At 41.4% G+C, this 18,640-nt stretch overlaps 2 protein-coding genes across 10 annotated transcripts in view; both read left to right on the forward strand.

Moving 5' to 3' along the window:
- Nucleotides 1-5,036, forward strand: part of thada (THADA armadillo repeat containing) — an 86,245-nt gene extending 81,209 nt beyond the window's left edge. For all 9 annotated transcript variants that reach the window (XM_034302820.2, XM_053232313.1, XM_034302821.2 and 6 more), the window contains exons 37-38: nt 3,977-4,146; nt 4,302-5,036. In XM_034302820.2, the coding sequence (XP_034158711.2) occupies nt 3,977-4,146; nt 4,302-4,619 (488 nt within the window). In that variant the 3' untranslated portion in view covers nt 4,620-5,036. The remainder of the gene's footprint in view (nt 1-3,976; nt 4,147-4,301) is intronic.
- A 1,934-nt stretch (nt 5,037-6,970) lies between these two features.
- On the forward strand, nt 6,971-9,930 carry LOC113542474 (mRNA decay activator protein ZFP36L2). Its single transcript, XM_026940045.3, has 2 exons — nt 6,971-7,330; nt 7,580-9,930. The coding sequence occupies exons 1-2, from the start codon at nt 7,241-7,243 to the stop codon at nt 8,753-8,755; spliced, it is 1,266 nt and encodes a 421-aa protein (XP_026795846.1). The 5' UTR covers nt 6,971-7,240; the 3' UTR covers nt 8,756-9,930.
- The last annotated feature ends 8,710 nt before the right edge of the window (nt 9,931-18,640 follow it).

Genomic DNA, 18,640 nt, shown 5'->3' on the forward strand with positions numbered 1-18,640 from the left:
GGCCAAACGAACTTTGTCTTTGTAGTTTCCTTCCACTTAGGATGTTGCAGTAATGTGCTCATGAACAAGGCCTTTTAACTTGAGCACACATGGGTGGTACTCTTTTTAGACAGGTGAAGGTGTAAACTGTCTAACAGAGAGCTTAGATTTTGCATTGAAGTGTCAGACAAGAGTCTATGCCTTCTGATACTACTGTCCTAATCAGTGCGTCTTCTACATATACTGTTTCAACATTGATGTTTTAGATATATATTCGGTCTAGGTGGTTTATTATAAGAATAAATGTAACTGCAATAGTTAGTCACTATAAAATAATGACAGTAAAACCCACTTGACTTGATACAAACAAAGGTTTCATTTGCTAACTCTGTTGTTTGATAGTATGTAACCTTAAAATGTTCTGTGTTCACATTTACAAAATACCAAATGCACTCCTAATTCTTGTCATTTACAAGCTTCTAATATTAGCACTTGTCTTTAGCAAAGATATGTTATTGTGTGTGTGTGCGCTACCCATGTCTCTGTTCCCATAGGTCTCTGGAGGAAGTCAAAGCTATAAAATTCGATGTGTTATTTTCCTCACCTTGATACTGCTCTCTTTCACACCCACACTTCCTTCCCACAACCTTGCACACTTACATTTCCATGCTGTTTTAAAGTCGGTGAGAGTGTGTGCACACCGGACATGAGAACAAGAACTTCACATCATTGATTGAACTGTTTTGGAGTAAGAAAATTTGCTGCAATCACAAAATTACAGCAGCTCTATCACCCTTCCTTATTAGAAGCTATATTTGTAGTATACGTCTTGTAATGTCATCAGTATGTCTATATTAGTGGTGCGTTTTGTGTAATGTACAAATACCAGGTACCACCTATTTAGTATCTGATAGAAAGAAAAGAGAGAAGGAGTCCTTTCTGTGCATGTTTAAGTGATGGTTGTACGTGTTTGTGTGTCAGAGCTCACGTTCTCCTGTCCACACACACACAGACCGCCACAGAACACGCTGACACATTCTGTGCTGTGGATGTCTCTGATTTCAATGCCATGCCAGACACACACTCCCTCCTTTCTTACCCCTCCTTTCCATGCACAGACACCCGACACTCGGCCAGCTGCAGCGCCTCACATCCTGAATTCGCCGCACACCAAAGCCCCTCTCTCATTACTCAAAAAGGGTTTTTTTAATTAGTTCCAGTCCTCTGCCTCCCTGCGATTACGGGAATTAAGCTTTCTGCTGGAATCTCAGCTCGGCTGTACATTCAAGCAGCCGCACAAAGCTCCTCCAAAACAACTTTTTCCTCAAGGACGCTGGAAACAGCTTCACTCCATTCAGGATTAAACATGATTCCATCCAGTCTTGGATTCAATATAGTCATTACCTGCCCATTTGACATCATGTAACAATCAAACTGCATGGCTTATTAATTAATATTACACATTGTTTTATGCTTAATGATTAGTGAAGTGCAGTAAAAGTCAGACGTTTAATTGCACGTTTATAGGAATATTTACTGTTTTTGTTGTTTGATATGAAGGGTTATGATGGCCATTAGGAAACCTTGTGGGTGAGTCACTCTGTTTCAGTTTTGTGTTTCTCATTGTCCTGTTTGTCCACCTCATTTGATTACAAATCAAGTTCAACTTTTGGTCAAGTTGTGTCATCTTGTTCCTGAAATAGGGGAACCATCACCTGCGGCTTACACCTAAACATAAGGCTCGCAAATAATCATCCCTGTCTAAAGGAGAGACTATGACCTTAAGGCACACATAAACAAAGAGATAAAAACAGAAATGCAGAACCATGAGAGCGGGGGCGTTTTGTAAGCGGAGGAGAGGTTGGAAAATCACGTTACTGAAGTGTGAAACCACAGAAAAGGGCCGAAATGGAAAGCAGCTTGAGTTTCCTATTATGCCTTTAATGCCTGGATGATGGCGTGTTCAGGCCTGGCCCGTTTCCAGCCCTATAGGCCGACACTTCCCATCACAAATCCCCAGGGATGAATAGCATCAGAGGCTGGCCAGGCCAGAGATGGGCTGTCCCATCATATTGCTGAGAGAAAAGCCCATTTCTTTCTTGCCTAGCTCTTTATATCAGCACTACTAGTGTACAATCAAAAGCTTTCTGCGTTCCCTCAATGTCCCCCCACAGCTGCTCAGTTTCTGGAAGGAAAGGAGATACGCACTTTCTGCCCAACAGTACTTTCCCAGTATGCTTGTGGGGGAAGGTGTCACGGTCGTTAAGATGTCGTTATGCTCTCCTTTAGCAAGAGCGGTTTTTGACTGGCAGATCCCAGCGACTGTCGACCATGGAAGTAATTTGGACGTTGGCTGCAGGGGAGGGAACGTAAAGAGAAGCCAGAAAGCAAAACAAACTTGCTGTGACTCACTCGCACGTTGCCACAGTGAGCGCTTTGAAGCATGAACAACTGGGGTCATTAAAAGTCAAGACTTGACAGGGGTTTGACCATTGCTTTAGATGGGTGTTAATATCGTCTGCACACACATCCTTTGAATCTCTTTTCTCACATCCCTTATCATGTGTCCCTTCTTTTTGTTATTTCGTTTTCTGCAGCAGGTCTGCCTGTGGCTAACCTCAGAGTACTGTTTTTTGTGTAGTTACCATTTTGCTTCTCTGGACAAGCTCCATGGCCAGTGGAGACAGAATCACACAGTTTGAAGATGAAAAAGAAAGCAAGACCTCAGTAACTGACCTCTAGTTTCTGTCTTCTTTGACCTGGCAATTCAAAGACTGCGAGCCACTTGCATTGAGGAACTACACTTCTACTTAGACCAAATGAATGTTCAAGGATGGACAAATCATAAATTCATTAGCTATCCCATCAGGCAAGTCAAAGCTCCAATGTGATGCCCAGTCCCATGTTATGCTTGACCAGAGGCCCAGTTAACCAGGCTAAAAAGGGCCAATTGACGTAATATAAATGAAAAGTATGATGAGCTAATTGTGTGTGTATTAATACAGACTGCGAGTGGTGACTTTTATGTAGCTACAGGGTTTTTTTTTTTAATCCTCTCCTGATAATGTCTCTAGTGATGAATCATTGTGTTTGTGCCCTGGACAAAAGACAGAAAGCCTTTGACTAATATTTCTGCTATGACTTGTGGTGTTTTCTTGTCACACGTCATAAAGACTGTACTATATTTTGCTCGGTTTTAACAGTTTTCACATCCTGATTCTGGAAATATTGTCTATCATCTGTCCAAGCTAATTAATATGCCTAGTAAATATAGTTCCTAACAATAGCTAGGGATTCAGAAAAGAGCATCTTGCTCCACAGAAATCTTTGCACCACCAAGAAATATATGAACCAACTGAGGGGTGTTACATTTAAATGAGCATATCAAATGAAGTCAGTAGGAAGTAGAGGTTTTCTTTCCCAGTCTACTGAACCAGCTTCTCTGTTGAGCAACTGTGAATGAAAAACTGATAGTACAGAAGTTTGTCTTCGGTGCATGGGCTACTGATTTTTCCACCTTTGAACTCTCCTCATGGCTCTGCTTCAAGTGGATACAGAGTCATCTTTAATGTACCATAGTGGTCTATTTTTTTAAATCTTGTCTTTAAGGACTTCTTATCACTCCACATTTTCTGTTATGGTTGAAATGACAATAAACTCCACTTGACTTGACTTGCTATGGCCACGACTGTGTGTGTGCTCTTGGATGGGTTAAATGCAGAGCACAAATTCCGAGTATGGGTCACCATACTTGGCCACAAGTCACTTCACTTCACTTAAACTTCAGCTACTGACACACCCGTGTGAAGTAATCCAGGGCTTACTCGCTCTAGAATAGAATTATATGTTCAAACTGTGTGTGTGCTAACTGGGGCTCCTCAAGGACTGGATTAGTAACCTTTAACCCAAATCATATCTTGGAGAATATCAGAGGATATCAAATTTAGGACTTGACCTCCATTCCCTGATCCCCTTCTTTTTATACCCCTTGTTCCAGGTGTTGCCCAAGGAGCTGTTTCTCCCCCTGTTGCTTTGCGGATGGGAGTGGGAATTCTGTGCCAGCTGTTACAGGTGTGGGGCCAGGGGGCCGTTGGCTTGATAACCCTGACAGAGTGGCTTCTGGGAGATAACCAGACAGAGCTTGGCAATGAGAAAACACTTGACTTGGTAAGGACACAGATAGTGCGTGACATTATGAATATGAGTTTGAACACCTTTGTACGAGATGGTGTCTTGGAGAACATTTCGGAATTTTGTTTAGAGAATATTTTCTTTGCATCATGCTAACACTGAGATCCGTTTCTTCACTCAATCTTGCCCAGGATGAAGAGTTCCTCTTTGAGAAGGGAGATCTGAATTTGTGGGCGGAGCCTCTGCAGTGGGCACGGCTGTTACACAGACACCTATGCGCTCTCTCCACAGTACCAGGCTCACCCACTTTGTGCCCAGCAGAGCTTGAACGTCTCTCTGCCATAGCTGGTGCTAATGCTGACTCGGCCCGACGAGCAATGAGCTCCCTCCCTGCGCTGCCTCAGTTCTCTGCCACCATAGAGCACGCAAAGCTAACTCTGCTGAACGAGAGGGCCACACTCACTCAGAATGTTCTGGCAACAGTCAGGCGAAAAACAGACTCCAGCTGAGAACCAGAGGTCTTTCAACTCCCTCATTTTTAACACGTTTTAGTAAATGACTGGAAAATCAATTTTCCCTTCAATGGGAATGAAGAGAAAAGTTAGGGCATTTTAAATGACCTTGGACTGCTCACAGCGTCTGCATCTCTGAGTTACTGTTCGGGGCAAGAGTAGCTGATGTCAGAGAAATCTATTCACTCTGTGACTGCATATAAATATTAGGATTATTTTATAATTTCCTCCCTGTTGCTGAAGGAGTTTTATTTCTTTAAGGCCAATCCAGCTCAAGAATGCAAACAATGTTTTAGTATATTATTAATTTTATTTCATATGTGGTATTTTGCATATTAAAAAGGTGACTGATTTGCAGGAATGTCAGTGACCCCTAACTGTTTTTCATCAAAATAAAAGCCGAGTTTTACTGCGTTCATTTGTCTAGGGCTGACTTGTGCACATTTGTATGCAAGTGTGGGCCTGAGGGAGTGAGAAGTCAGTATGCATGCGTCATGACTCTTGTTGTCTTGTCTTGTTGTCTTGTTCCACTATTTTCACAAAGATGAAAACACATTTGTTCTTTTTGTCACATAAAAAAATGAGAACAGACTCCGTGGCCATAGCAAGTCAAGTGGAGTTTATTGTCATTTCAACCATATACAGCCAGTTAGTACATAGTGAAACGAAACAACGTTCCTCCATGACCAAGGTGCTACATAAGACAAACACAGAACTACAAGGGACTAAATAAATCTATACAGAAAGTGCACAAGTGTAAACATGTGCAGACAGCACAAGACAGTACAGTGACTACTGGGATAGACAATGGGCACAGTAAGTCCCAGTGCAGCACAGAAGTTCAAACATCATGAAGGTCAACTCCTTTTTCTAAACGCACTTTTACACATTTGTGTTGTTTGGACTGTCTGTTGGACAATCAATGTTGTTTTTTTCCTCATATGCTGGACCCTTTCACACAGTTCCCAGAAAAAGAAATAGTTCAGCAGGCCCCTCCTGTGTAGGATGTTATGCAATTGGCACTAAACAGCAGACTGGTGGCTGGCATGTGTGTAGACAGCTGGATTGCCTTCGGGGCTACATTAGTAAATGTTCTCTTACTGTACAGTGATGTAATGCTTGGGACCAGTCCAAAATAACTGACCCCTTTACATCCACACGGGTGGGGATATGAAGGGGGGGGGGTAGTGGTAATGGCGGCTGAATCCCAGATGATTCCCTACTTCCTATATGAGTGCACTACCTATATACTATGCTCTAGCTCATGTTGCTGTCTTGGCCATTAGGTGGCACACAAGGCTTCTTTTAAGGAAAACTTTTTAGACCCTTAGGGGGCAGTATGGGATCGTTTTATAGGGGAAACATTACCACATTCCTTCACATGATTTCTATTTTTCTCTCTGCTGCTTGGGGGATAGTGTGTGGATTTAAGCTGAACACAGTTAGAGCAGCCACTGGCTTTGTCTTTGTACATACAAGTAGAAAATGATCAATGTTTCCCAGGCAATAAAAAATTGGTTTTCTATCTATCTATATATACACACATATATATATATGTATATATATATATATATATATATATATATATATATATATATATATATATATATACATATACAATTTTTTAAAAATGTTTTTGTTTTTGTTATTATTGCTACAGATTTTAATGTTTTGATTAAAAAAACCCTTTGATTTAAACAACAATTCTTTACAAAAGGAACAAAGTTATCAAAACTGGGTCAGTCTGAATGAATCACAGTAGATTAGACTAACTGGAGCTTTCTCTGGTTAGTTGGAGTAAATGATTACACAGCCTCTGCAGGTCTGTACATAATGTACCAGAGGCGGAGGCTTGTTTCACTCCCATCCACACTTCTCAACTTCTCAATGCCATTATCCCACTGGTCAGCTAAGCTTTTTTTTTTTTTTTTTGATCACCTGATCTGATGCAGTTGTAGTTCACTGCAACGTGTGCTCTTCTAGTTTACATCACTTTACATATTAATATATGTATGTTTTATTGTTTAAGAAATGCGTACTGGATAAATATATAGCTCCAGCAGGCGTTATTATATTTCAAAAATGAGTTTTTGGAAGCCATTTCTGGTTTTGGACATTTTTCAGGACGTCAAATCCGCGCAATGAATAAAGCGTATTGTTTGGGAACATCTGCGTGGATCATGGCTTTGGAGTTTTCGGTAATCACGCTTCCTCCAAAAAAGTTCGACAGTAGTTTCAAGCAGTGTGGGTGGAGTCTCGGAAACGACCAATCAGATCCAGCCCCACTGCGCCACTCGAAAAGAACAGGCGTGACGTCGCAAACTTTGCTCCAGCTCGGCAGGCCCCGCCCCCCTCTGCACGCGCAACTCCGGCTCGTATATGTTGGGGGGAAAGCGAGCGGTTTGTGTTCTGCTCTCGCTTGGCACTTCACGGAGGGAGACAGCTAGCAATAAAAAAAAAAAACCAGCAACACAAGCAAGTAGCGTGTTTCTTCTCGTTTCAGACCGTGTCTGGAATTCGATTATTTTTCCCACTCCTCTCTCCGAACCTCTTTCACGACCCAGTCGTGGCAAACTAAAAGCCTTGCTTTGCACTACGGGATCTTGGTAGGTCCTCAAATGAAAGAACAACTGCGACTCAAAACTTCGGAAATAGAAATGTCTGCGACCATGCTGTCCGGTTTCTACGACATCGACATGCTGTACAAGGTAATACTCAGCTTGACTTTAAAGGTTTTTTTAAGAGGTTTTGTCTTGTTTTCGTACGACTGGTTAATGTGTGAAGGGCCTAAAAGTTCATTTAAAACTTTAACTAGTGCGCGCACGAGCCACTTCTGTAGCAGCAGCTAGTTTACACCTGGTTTGAACTCTTGCAAGCTGTTTAGCCGTCTAGCTGAAAAACACTGCAACTCGTGACTTGTGTTTACCGTCTCTAACTTTCTAACTCCTCCGAAACAGGACAAGACTCTGAACATGAACGCTCTCCATCTCAACAGTATGTTGGACAAGAAAGCGGTGGGGGCGCCGGTCACGGCCTCGGCTCTCACTAACAACTGCTCGTACGCGCAGGGATTTTTCCGGCGCAACTCCGCGAGCAACGTTGACTGCACAAACAACGGCAACAAGTACTCAGCCACATGCTACAGCAACATGAAAGAGAGCTCGGCCAGCACCGCCATCATGAACAAGGAGAACAAGTTCCGTGAGCGCGCCTACAGTGAGACGGGTGAGCGCAGTCAGCAGCTGCAGGCGCTGCAGCAGAAGCCTGGCTCGCAGATCAACTCGACCCGCTACAAGACTGAACTGTGCCGACCCTTCGAGGAGAACGGCGCCTGCAAGTACGGCGAGAAGTGCCAGTTCGCGCACGGCTACCACGAGCTGCGCAGTTTGTCTCGCCACCCCAAGTACAAGACAGAGCCGTGCCGCACTTTCCACACCATCGGCTTCTGCCCGTACGGCCCGCGCTGCCACTTCATCCACAACGCTGACGAGCGCAGACCCGCGCCGGCCAACGCCAACACCAGCAGCGGCACCGGCGTGCCGCCCGAACTGAAGCCGACCCGGGACCTGATTCAGCAACAGGCTGCTGTCGCCGCTTTCCGAGACAGACCCAAACTCCACCACAGCCTGAGCTTCTCTGGCTTCTCCACACAGCATGGACTGGACTCTCCTCTCATTGACAGCCCCACATCCCGCACTCCCCCTCCGCCTTCTTCCTCCTCCGACTCTTCCCGGTCCAGCGGGCCCTTTTTCGAAGACGTTCTAGCGCCGAGCGCTAATGGCGCCTTCTCCTCGTTCGCCACTGCGCAGGACCTGAAGGCGCTGCTCGCCCCTCTCGCCGTGCACGCACATGGCGGCTACCAATCAAACCCCGCTTACTACAGCAACTTTCAGACCGCCATGGGACCCTCTTCCCCGCCCTACAGCCTCGGGCCCTTGCAGACCCTGCAGCGCCTGACCGAGTCGCCGGTGTTTGACTCGCCCCCCAGCCCTTACGACTCGATGTCGGACCGGGACAGCTACGCCAGCGGCTCGCTCAGCTCTTCAGGAAGTCTCAGCGGCTCCGAGTCGCCCAGCCTGGAGGCCGGGAGACGTTTGCCAATCTTCAGCAGGCTGTCGATTTCTGATGATTAATATGTTAGCGTGGTTGTTTTCGTTATTTTATTTTGCTTTGTATGGGATTTGCCCCGTTATTTTCCTTTTTTTCCCCTCCTCTTTAACGGACTGGAGGACTTCCTAAAGTTAACCGTTATTAAAATGGCGTCTGATCAGCGACGTGTAACTAGACGGACTGTAAAGAAACAACCAGGGGCAGGTGACTCGTCAGACCCTTGGTGTGGCATTAGAGTTTTTTTGTCCTGTTTTTTTTCTCTCTCTCTCTCTTTTTGTCTTTTTCTTTTTTTTCCTGCTCGAACCGATAGCTATGAAAGTAGATATCGACCGAAGGCATTCCACCGGTGACTTTGACCAGCATACAGTCGCAGTGTTTTGGCTTATGAGACCATCACACTTTTTTCCGGAGACATGGTTTTTTTGTGCACAAAACTTTTGAACGTGAAAGACGGAGAGATTTAACATGTTTTATTTTCCCTCCATCCTACCAAGAATATGCCTTGACAAAAAAAAAAAAAAAAAAAAAAGTTCGCAAAGTAGGCTATGTATGCGCTTCTGAAAGCTTAAATAACAAACTTCCATTCCAAAAGTTGAGAGTTTGTCGGTCACAGCGCCACCCAGTGGTTCGGTTGGGGTAGTTTAGTGTTGTTGCTTAGCTCAAGCACTCTTGTTTGGTCTGTTGGGAAAATCACTGCTGATGGTTGAAATATATATATATTTTTTTAGCTGTTTTGAGCGATTACATAGCCGTACATAACTGGCTATGACCTATTTAACTTATTTATTATCTTGTGAAAAGTATAGGCTACATTGGTAATTGTGTCCATACTGTATTTATCAAGTATGTTGAAGCAATAGATCTATATTCTTTTATTATGTTTAAATTATGATCGCCATTATTAATCTACATAAAGTGGAGTGTATGTTCTTTTTCACAGTAATATATTTTTGTTTGGTCTTCTTTTGTAACTTCACTTCGTTATTTTATTGTAAATGAGTAAAAAAAACTTAATTTAAGAGATTGTATGTGATATTTATTTCATTAATTTTGTTTCCTTGTTTACGTACATTAAAAAAAAAAACATTTGCTTGATTTGCCGTTTGTTGGGATGTTGCTTGTGGAAGAATTTTTTTTTCCCCCAACTTTTTTTTTGAAAATCCCAAGATGAGTCCCTTTTTTTTTTTTTTTTTTTTTTTTTTTTAAAGCTATTTCTATAGAATGTATAAACCATGTGGTTGTCAAAACACCGTCCAAACTAGTAATGATCATTCTTTAAGCAGTCAGACTTGTGTGACAATGATCCCAAGTGACTAAATTAACCAAAAAGTATTTTTCTTTTCTTTTCCTTTCGTTGTAATGCACAGAGCCAGGCTAGGACTCCTGCCACGTGCTTTAAGAATGTAGCAATCCCAAGCCCCAGTATTACTGCCTTAGTGCCTAAGGGGTCCACCACCATACATGCCTTATTATTAACCAAATAAAGTATTTTGATACAAGTCATTGTTTTACACATACAGAAGTTGAATGTAGGTTTGAATCTGAACTTTTTTTGGAAGGTTGGTACCACTTGTCAAAAGAGGGGCCTTGGAGCAACCAGCGAAGTTTTTTTTTTTTTTTTTTCCCCTTATGTTTCTTTGAAACTCCCCCATTCCTTTAGACATTAGTTGGATTCTTTGTTCTCTCGATCGCTTTTTGATATGGTATTGGTCTAAGGGTTCTGAACTTGCTGGATAGAGAAGAGGTTGAACACATTTTGCTTGTACATAGTAGGTACAGGGGCTGGGCACTATGTACTCTTTCTTGACTACTTTATCAGAAGTAAAGCTTTTTGAATGTAATTTAAAAATGGACAAAAAAAGATGATGAGTTATACTTGTTTTTTGTGTTTTTTTGGGGGGGCGGGGGGGAGTCAGTTCACTACAAATTGCGTGTGAGACTGTTAACTTTGTACTGTACATTTTTTTTAGTTCTCCCAATAAAATTATTTGGAAAAAAAAGTGCGAGAATGTGCCCCATGTGGTTGTCATTGAGCTCTCTTGTAAGTCCTGCTTCTTCAGAAAGTTTGTGTGCTCACATAATGCAGACACATGCCTCCATTCCTTCTGAAAACAAACCAAAGCAACATATTTCTCTAATAATAGTTTCTAATAATCTTTCAGGTTTAACTTCAAATTTTAGCCAGAGACAGGAAATTAAGTGTTAATGCAAAAAACAAACCTTTTTGAAAACAATCTAGTGATTAATTTCTAAATACTCATTTGATTTCTGCATATAATAAAAGGTTTTATGTAATTAAAGCAGATTTAACTCCAAACTGCCCTTCTGATAGTCTTAGACCTCAGTTTCTGCTATATCGTCCTCCATCATTACTGTCTACTGGAGTTTATTTAGTGTCAAGTGAATTTTGGCTCGCAAAAACTGATATAAACACTGGTTTGTTATACTTGTCAGCAATTTCCTGTTTAATGGTGCTCTAAGGACTCCTAGCATTCCAGCACTCATATCCTTTTAGCCCAGTTTAAAAGGTGTGGTTCTGTAAGCACACACTAGCAGATAGCGGCTCTCAGTCAGTCTCAGCTCACACGTTTAGCATGATTTGTATTTTGCCCTCGTTTAGAAGACTCAAAATGATTTCAGTAGTATAGTACATTTGATTAGTTATCAGTGCCGGCAAGTCATTAAGAAAATAAAGGGTCCGGAATCAATCTAGTGCCAAGAGCTCAGGGCAAGATAAGGAGGAGTGATAACATCTCAGAGCAAATATTTATGGAGTCCTGCTGCATTTCATAATGAAGTGTTTATCACAGGACCCAATGCACTACTCTGAGCCAAGTAGGCTGTACCTATGTGTGTGTGTGCGTGTGTGTGTGTGCGTGTGAGCGTGAGTGTGAGTACTTTATGGTGTACATGTTTAATGGCATTGTTGGAATATTTCTTGTTAGTATTTTGAATTAGAATTAGAAGTTTGAGAGTTTGGACTTTTTAAGCATGGTTAATGGGCCTAAAGTTCCTACAATGACAGGAAATACTCTTGACTTCTGATTATGACAGGAAGAGCCTAGTTCCTCACCCACGCCCATTTCCATCCCTTCTCTCCTGTGCTGCTTTTGTCATTTTTATGAGAGCTTTCTGTTGGTCCATTCAGCTCCTGGAAGTCTTTTCTATTTGTGCCACGGTGTTTTCCTGAGGAGTGGCGGGGCTTCCTGAAGCACCGGTCAGTAAGAAAAGGGCCTGCTGTTATGTCTGTGTGTGGAACTCTTACAACTGAGACTGCTGATTGAAGCCCAGGAACCAAAGAATGGAGCGTAAAGATATGATTGCCCTGAAGTAGCCATTCTGATGTGGAAACTTTTTCACTCTTGAACATCTTCAGTCAAATATCCTATTCATATTCTCTGCCTGTAAGATCACACGTTACTTACTCGTTCCTTTATCACCGTCCACCAGCAAAGGCTGAATGTTTAAAACATGACAGTCGCATATTTTGTACTCTAGAAGTGCTGCTCCTTCATTTTAAGCCCTCGGTCTCTCTACAGTACACAAATATTTACGCACCATGTGCGTGAGGTCAGTGTTTACAGTTGGATGGCCACTGGGCCTGAGCCTTGACGACATCCATAAACGGCAGAATAAACGAGGCAGAGTGTGTATGTGTCTAATAAGCCATTTCCTCTCTCATCCTTCAATTTACTAACACTGGTGACACACATGCATTGTACAGACATATGAATCATGTTATACAGGCACGGTGTTAGACAGCACACACATGGTTCACTAGCGGAAGTTAACGAATATACTGAATATGTGTGTTTATGTGTGTATTATGGCCTGTAATATAATCATATAACTGAATATAATCACATATTTATTTATTATGACACGTTATTTTCATATAGTGGCATTACCTTTATGTCCACAATCAGTACAGAGTGACCAACATACACAGTTCAATCAAATCGTTACTGATGTATACTGATGTTACCAGTCAAACCTGACCCCCTATAAAGTTGGGGAAGATCGGGGTTATTGAGTAGACATGTCAAGTCTAGTGGGTTATTATTTTTATCCCTCTATATAGCATGTATACATTGGAATGAAATGTTGTTTCCCCAAGACCATGGTGCAACACATAACAGGACTTTAATTTGTCAGGGGTCTAAAATTCCTATGGGGTACCCCTGGCTTGCTCATTTTTTCTGTAACTAAACCTTATAGCTTTGGTGACTGTGCCTTCTGTAGTGTAGTGACCCAGCTCTGGAAACCCCTTACACATTCAGCAGCTGTCATCTTTAAAACTCAGCATAAAAGTTGAGTCATATAACCCTTTTGGTATTAATAGTAGTATTATAATTTTTTTCCTTTATTTATCTTCAATGACTAAATTATAATGGTTGTTGTTGTTGTTCTTCTTCTTCTTCTTCTTCTTTTATTCTTCCTTTCTTACTAATGGGTGGTGACAGTAGTATAAGTTCCTCACAAGGTCTGGGTTTTGATTCTGCACACTTTTGTATATTATGTCTCGTAGGTTTCCTCCAATTTTCTACCACCCCAAAAAGGCAGTAGGTGGATTGGCTATTTAAAATTGCCCCTAGGTGTGTATGTGTGTGTGTGTGTGACTGTGTGTGTGTATATGAGAGAGAGAGAGAGAGAGAGAGAGAGTGATCCCATGTGATGCACTGGCGTCCTATCTAGGGTGCACTCCAATATTTGCACCGAGTGTTCTTGGGTTACCGAAGATGAATAAACAAACTATTAATTTCTATTACCATTATTACTACAAATTACACTTATAAAAATGGACCATTTGCCACCTTTGTGAAATACAAAACAAAAAAACACACATGCTTCTTCAATTACCGCAACAACACAATAGCAGCTATCCGCTATCATAGCAGCTTTCATTTCGTCCCTCATAAAAACGGGTCCATAATAGTTACAGCCGAAACCGTCCTCAAGTCCAGTATTTCCTTTTCTAATTAGGCAACTCCTCAGTTTTGTGAGTCATCTCTCCTTCCTTGTCCTTGACCATAACATTTACAGTAAAGGTATTTGTGGGGATGGACACGTTTAGAGTTCAGGGGACACAGAGTGGGGAACTACAGCATGAGTCACACTTAAGACCCAGTGAAGTATGTGAAAGCTGACACTGCTGTTGTCCTTACTCAATAGTCAAATATTATGCTTCATTGAGCACAGCATTTCAAGAACACTGTGTGCAGCTGTTTAAGATACACAGACTCTGACATTTATTGTACTTACTGTACCACACATTAGAGAGTGAGACAGGACTTGTAGGCTTGTAACTACTATATAAATGTGAATCAATATTTTGCATGTACCTATATGTGGTATGTGTGTTGTTACAATAAAGTCTTGCTGGATAGATGTGACTCAGCACACACAAGGAAGTGTTTGAGGGTTACAAGGTGTAATTATCAGAGTAGAATACTCTGATACTGAGGTGCTGGGTGAAACTTTCCAGACATGAGTACTGTAGGACAGCCCAGACACTCAGCTTGTACAATGACGCAGCTTTGAGTTTCAGCTCTTTTTGCAGTTCTTTTCCACTCGATTCAATTTATGAAGAGGTTAATTACCGACATGAATCAAATGTGCTATTAATGACACGAGTGTTCCAAAGTGGGGAGCATATAAGGCAGTAAATCCTTACCGCTCAAGGTAAGAGTCTCTTATGTAGTTTCTTAACACATGAAAACATCACCAGTACACAGTCACACACAGTGTCTCTCTTAGACATACACATATTGAGGAGATTTAAAAGTTGTGATGCAGCTTGTAACCATAAGTGACGTCTTTATTTGAAAAAATTTAATGGCCATATTTACTCTGCCAATTCCTTGGCAGCGGTCAGGTCGATGACTGGTGTCATTTGTGTTTTTACTCAGTAAACACTTTTTCTGCTTTCAGGCAAAATCCTTGAGCTTGGCTACTTTATCATTGAGAGTGTGCGTGTGCGTCTTTGTCTATATGTCTTTATGTACCACGAACTAATTACATATAATTATCCAAAATATTTATACTGTTCAAACATGGTAGCTGTGCCGAGTCTTTTATCTAGTATGTTCCATGCGACACTTGGACACTGCTGGAGACTGTGCCATGGCTTTACCATGGTCCTTAAGGTCTGATCTACATGTGTGAGAAAGTTAAAGAGATCTGTTGATGGACATTATTGTGAAGGACAGGTTACTCTGAGAAGAAAAGTTCAAGAGACTTGAGAGCCATTTCTTTCTCCCAGCATTCCACACACAGGGAATTTCAGTCTGAGCTGATTTCTCTACTCCCACTTACTCATTTTTTTCCCCCTTCATTTTCATTCTCATCTCACTTTTATTTCTTGACCCTTAAAATGATAGTTCCTCTTACCTCAAAATGTAGACAATCACACAAAACATGTCTGGTGTTTAAAGTTTTTTAGTTCTGCAAAGGAGCAATGAGTCTTATATATTTATCAAGGGAAGGAAGCCCATAGATGCCAATTTAGTATTATGCAAACTTGCAAACAAAAACCATGTTGGGTTTTGACTAATCTCAATTAAAACTGCTTATGTGGATTCAGAAACACTTTTAGATTCTGGTAGGAGGTGGGGCATCCATTATTCATGAATCTGGAGGCAGGAATACACCCAGGATGGGACACCAGTCCATTGCAGAGCACCATGCACATACTCTTTCACACATATGGGTAATTTACCATAGCCAGTCCACCTACTGGTATGTTTGTGGGAGGTGGGAGGAAACCAGAAAATCTGGAAGAAACTCCACACAGACAGTAACTGGAGCTCAGGTGTGCTGTGAGGCAGTAATGCTACCCACTGCACCACCATGCAGTCAGATTTGAAGTCTGAAGATTTGAAAATATAGCTGAGAATATGGGTGAAAACTTTTGAACAGAATGGAGATGTGTACATTTTTCTTATTTTGCCTAAATATCGTATTTCTTCATTTAGTACTGCCCTTCAGAGGCTACAGAAGATAGTTACATGTTTCCCAGAAGACAAAATAAGTTAAATTTACCCTGATCTTCAAATTCAAAAAGTTTTCACCCCCCGGCTCTTAATGCATGGTTTTTTCCTTCTGGAGCATCAGTGAGCATTTGAACCTTCTGTAATAGTTGCATATGAGTCCCTCAGTTGTCCTCAGTGTGAAAAGATGGATCTCAAAATCATACAGTCATTGTTGGAAAGGGTTCAAATACACAAAAAATGCTGGAAAACCAAAGAATTTGTGGGACCTGAAGGATTTTTCTGAAGAACAGCAGGCAGTTTAACTGTTCAGGACAAACAAGGGACTCTTGAACATCTATCAGTAAACAAAAAAACACAGCTGTGGATCATTCAGGTAACAACACAGTATTAAGAATCAAGGGGATGTAAACTTTTGAATGGGATCATTTTTATAAATTCAACTATTATTTTCTCTTGTGGACTATATGTAAACATCTTTTATGCGAAATATCTTATTCAGGTCAGCACTAAATAAACAATAACATGCATTTTGTATGATCCCTCCTATTTTGGTAAAATAAAAAACATTTTGCAGATTCTGAAAGGGGGATGTAAACTTTTGACCTCAACTGTATCTACAAACTCTTATAAGCTTCCATTACTCTTTGACTCTTTTTAAAATCTGCATACAAAACCAAGGAAGCCGACTTTACACACCAAGCAAGTCTTGGCTGATCAATTACAATGGGGCTAAGGATGTAAAAAGTGTGTAAAATTCATTTGTGGCCACACAGGTCCTTGGAATAAAGTGTATTATCTGAGGCCAACTGAGTAGAAGTAAAAAAGTGAAAATCAGAAATAGAGGCTGCTACTTATCGATCCTTGAATGCCCAGCTTGCACCCTTTAAAGCCCAGCTCGCTAAACTAGGTCACACCTTGTGAGAGATCCAATAAAAGAGGTGTCTTTAAATAAACCCTGACCTATAACCACACACACACACAAACACCCCACAAATAAACTCCTATCTCCTGGTCGGCACACTCCACATGCTCTGACACCAAAACTTTCCGACACACAGTAATGTACACAAACAGACATATATAAGAAGGTACTACCTGCATTTTCTTTAAGCTATTTCTATTCTGTTTGGATCTAATCAAAACACACACACATATGCACCATGCTAGTACACCCACATTTGAACAGTACAGTAACAGAGCAGTGTAGTATGGAAGCACACATACGTCTGTCTTTAAGTGTGTTTGTAACAGGCTATTAAAGCAGCTCATGCAAGAAAACAGACTTCATGCTCTGACTTGTGCACCTACAATTTATATTTTGAGTACAAACATGGCATGCCTCATTAGTTTGGGTCATGCTTGTAGACTTGTAGCAACTGCAAACAAAAGGTATTTCTTGGAGGTATAGTTTCGCATGTAAAACATTTTAGGTTTCAGAGTCTGTAAGTTTGTAGCATGCTCCATGCTAGCTCGGGAATGCAATGGGGCTCAGTTGGGGCTAGTCATACTGCTAAATCATCCTTGGCTCACGGCTGATTTATGACTTTGATATAAGTAGGCCATATAGTTTACTGTGACTTTTGTTCAGTGTGCTCTCTAGTTTGTGCAATACATTCAGAGCTACAGAGTCATCAATGAGTCCTTCACAGGTTACATGACCAGTCAGGGCACAAGCTGCCACATAGATAGTCTTTATGCCGAATCTAAGGCAGGTCATTCATGAAGCAGAGCTTACTGGCTATTTGTGTGAGTGTGTGTAAGTGTATGTGCTTGTACAGTGACTGTACACTACCTCCTCCCGGGTAAACAGTCTCCTCTCTGTCGAACTACTGTAGCTTCGCCAACTCACACTCTTAATGTACACACAAACACACACAATGCAAGCCCACACATATTTTCTTAATTTTGCTGAATATTAATTACCGTGTTATAATGCCAAGCGCAATAGAAATCCAATATGCCTTGTTCGCTTTTATTACATTTATTCATTTGTTTCCTTTCTGCTTATCTATGCATATCTTTAATTATCTGTGCTTATCTATCTTCCACATTTTCTAATGCCCACACATTAATTGCTGCTGGGAAAGTCGGTCACACAAACACACATCCATACACATTCACCTGCCCTTGATTGTCCTTGTTTCAGATTACATCTCATCTGTTGATGTGACGTAAGTAGCCTCTGCTTAACAAAACAGTACGCGCTTCAAACTTCAAAATCACCACAAACAACTACAGAAAAAGTTTCACAAAGCTCCTAAAGTATTGGTCCAGTCTTACACCACAAGAAAGGCTAGCACACTGACCTAGATCTGTAAAACTGAAGCTCAATCTGTAAAACTGAAGCTCAAAACATGTCTTCCAGGGCCTTCGACGTAATAGAGGAACTTACATAAGCCTCTTTAACTTACTCAAATATTTAACCCACTTAAGAATCCAAACAGACAAACATTGTCTCAAAGTGTTGTCTGTGTTTAGGCTTGAAAGAGAAGACAATTTAACAATAACAACAGCATTACCATTCATGGTCTCCTGATTGCATGCTGACTTGTATGAAACATTACAAGGGGTTAATGCTGGCGTGAACTATGAGGTCAGCAGTTTAAAATTTGTTTAAAATCCAGAGAAATCAATAACACATAAGAATTCGCAAGAATCTTGTTCGAGATCCAGGCCCATCTGTTTGTGATGATAATGAATAAGTGACAATTCCCGAGAGCTCAAGACTCATCTCTTCCTCTCATCACACGATTTTAATGTGTTCAAGGTGCAGATATGGCCATGCACCTGACCCAAGCATTGTTTAGCGGAAGTGAAAGGTGGAGATTTTCCCCTAGATAATGCTCCAGTTCGGTTGGCCTGTGAATGTTTTCAAAGCCGCATGCCACAACCGCTTTTGCTTGGCTGCCATGTTTT

Source organism: Pangasianodon hypophthalmus, chromosome 3, assembly GCF_027358585.1.
Source record: "Pangasianodon hypophthalmus isolate fPanHyp1 chromosome 3, fPanHyp1.pri, whole genome shotgun sequence".
NCBI lineage: Eukaryota > Metazoa > Chordata > Actinopteri > Siluriformes > Pangasiidae > Pangasianodon > Pangasianodon hypophthalmus.

Coding starts and splice junctions, on each gene's coding strand:
- LOC113542474 (XM_026940045.3), top strand. CDS start 7,241: ATGAAAGAACAACTGCGACTCAAAACTTCGGAAATAGAAATGTCTGCG. Junction 7,331..7,579: donor ACATCGACATGCTGTACAAG/GTAATACTCAGC, acceptor CCTCCGAAACAG/GACAAGACTCTGAACATGAA.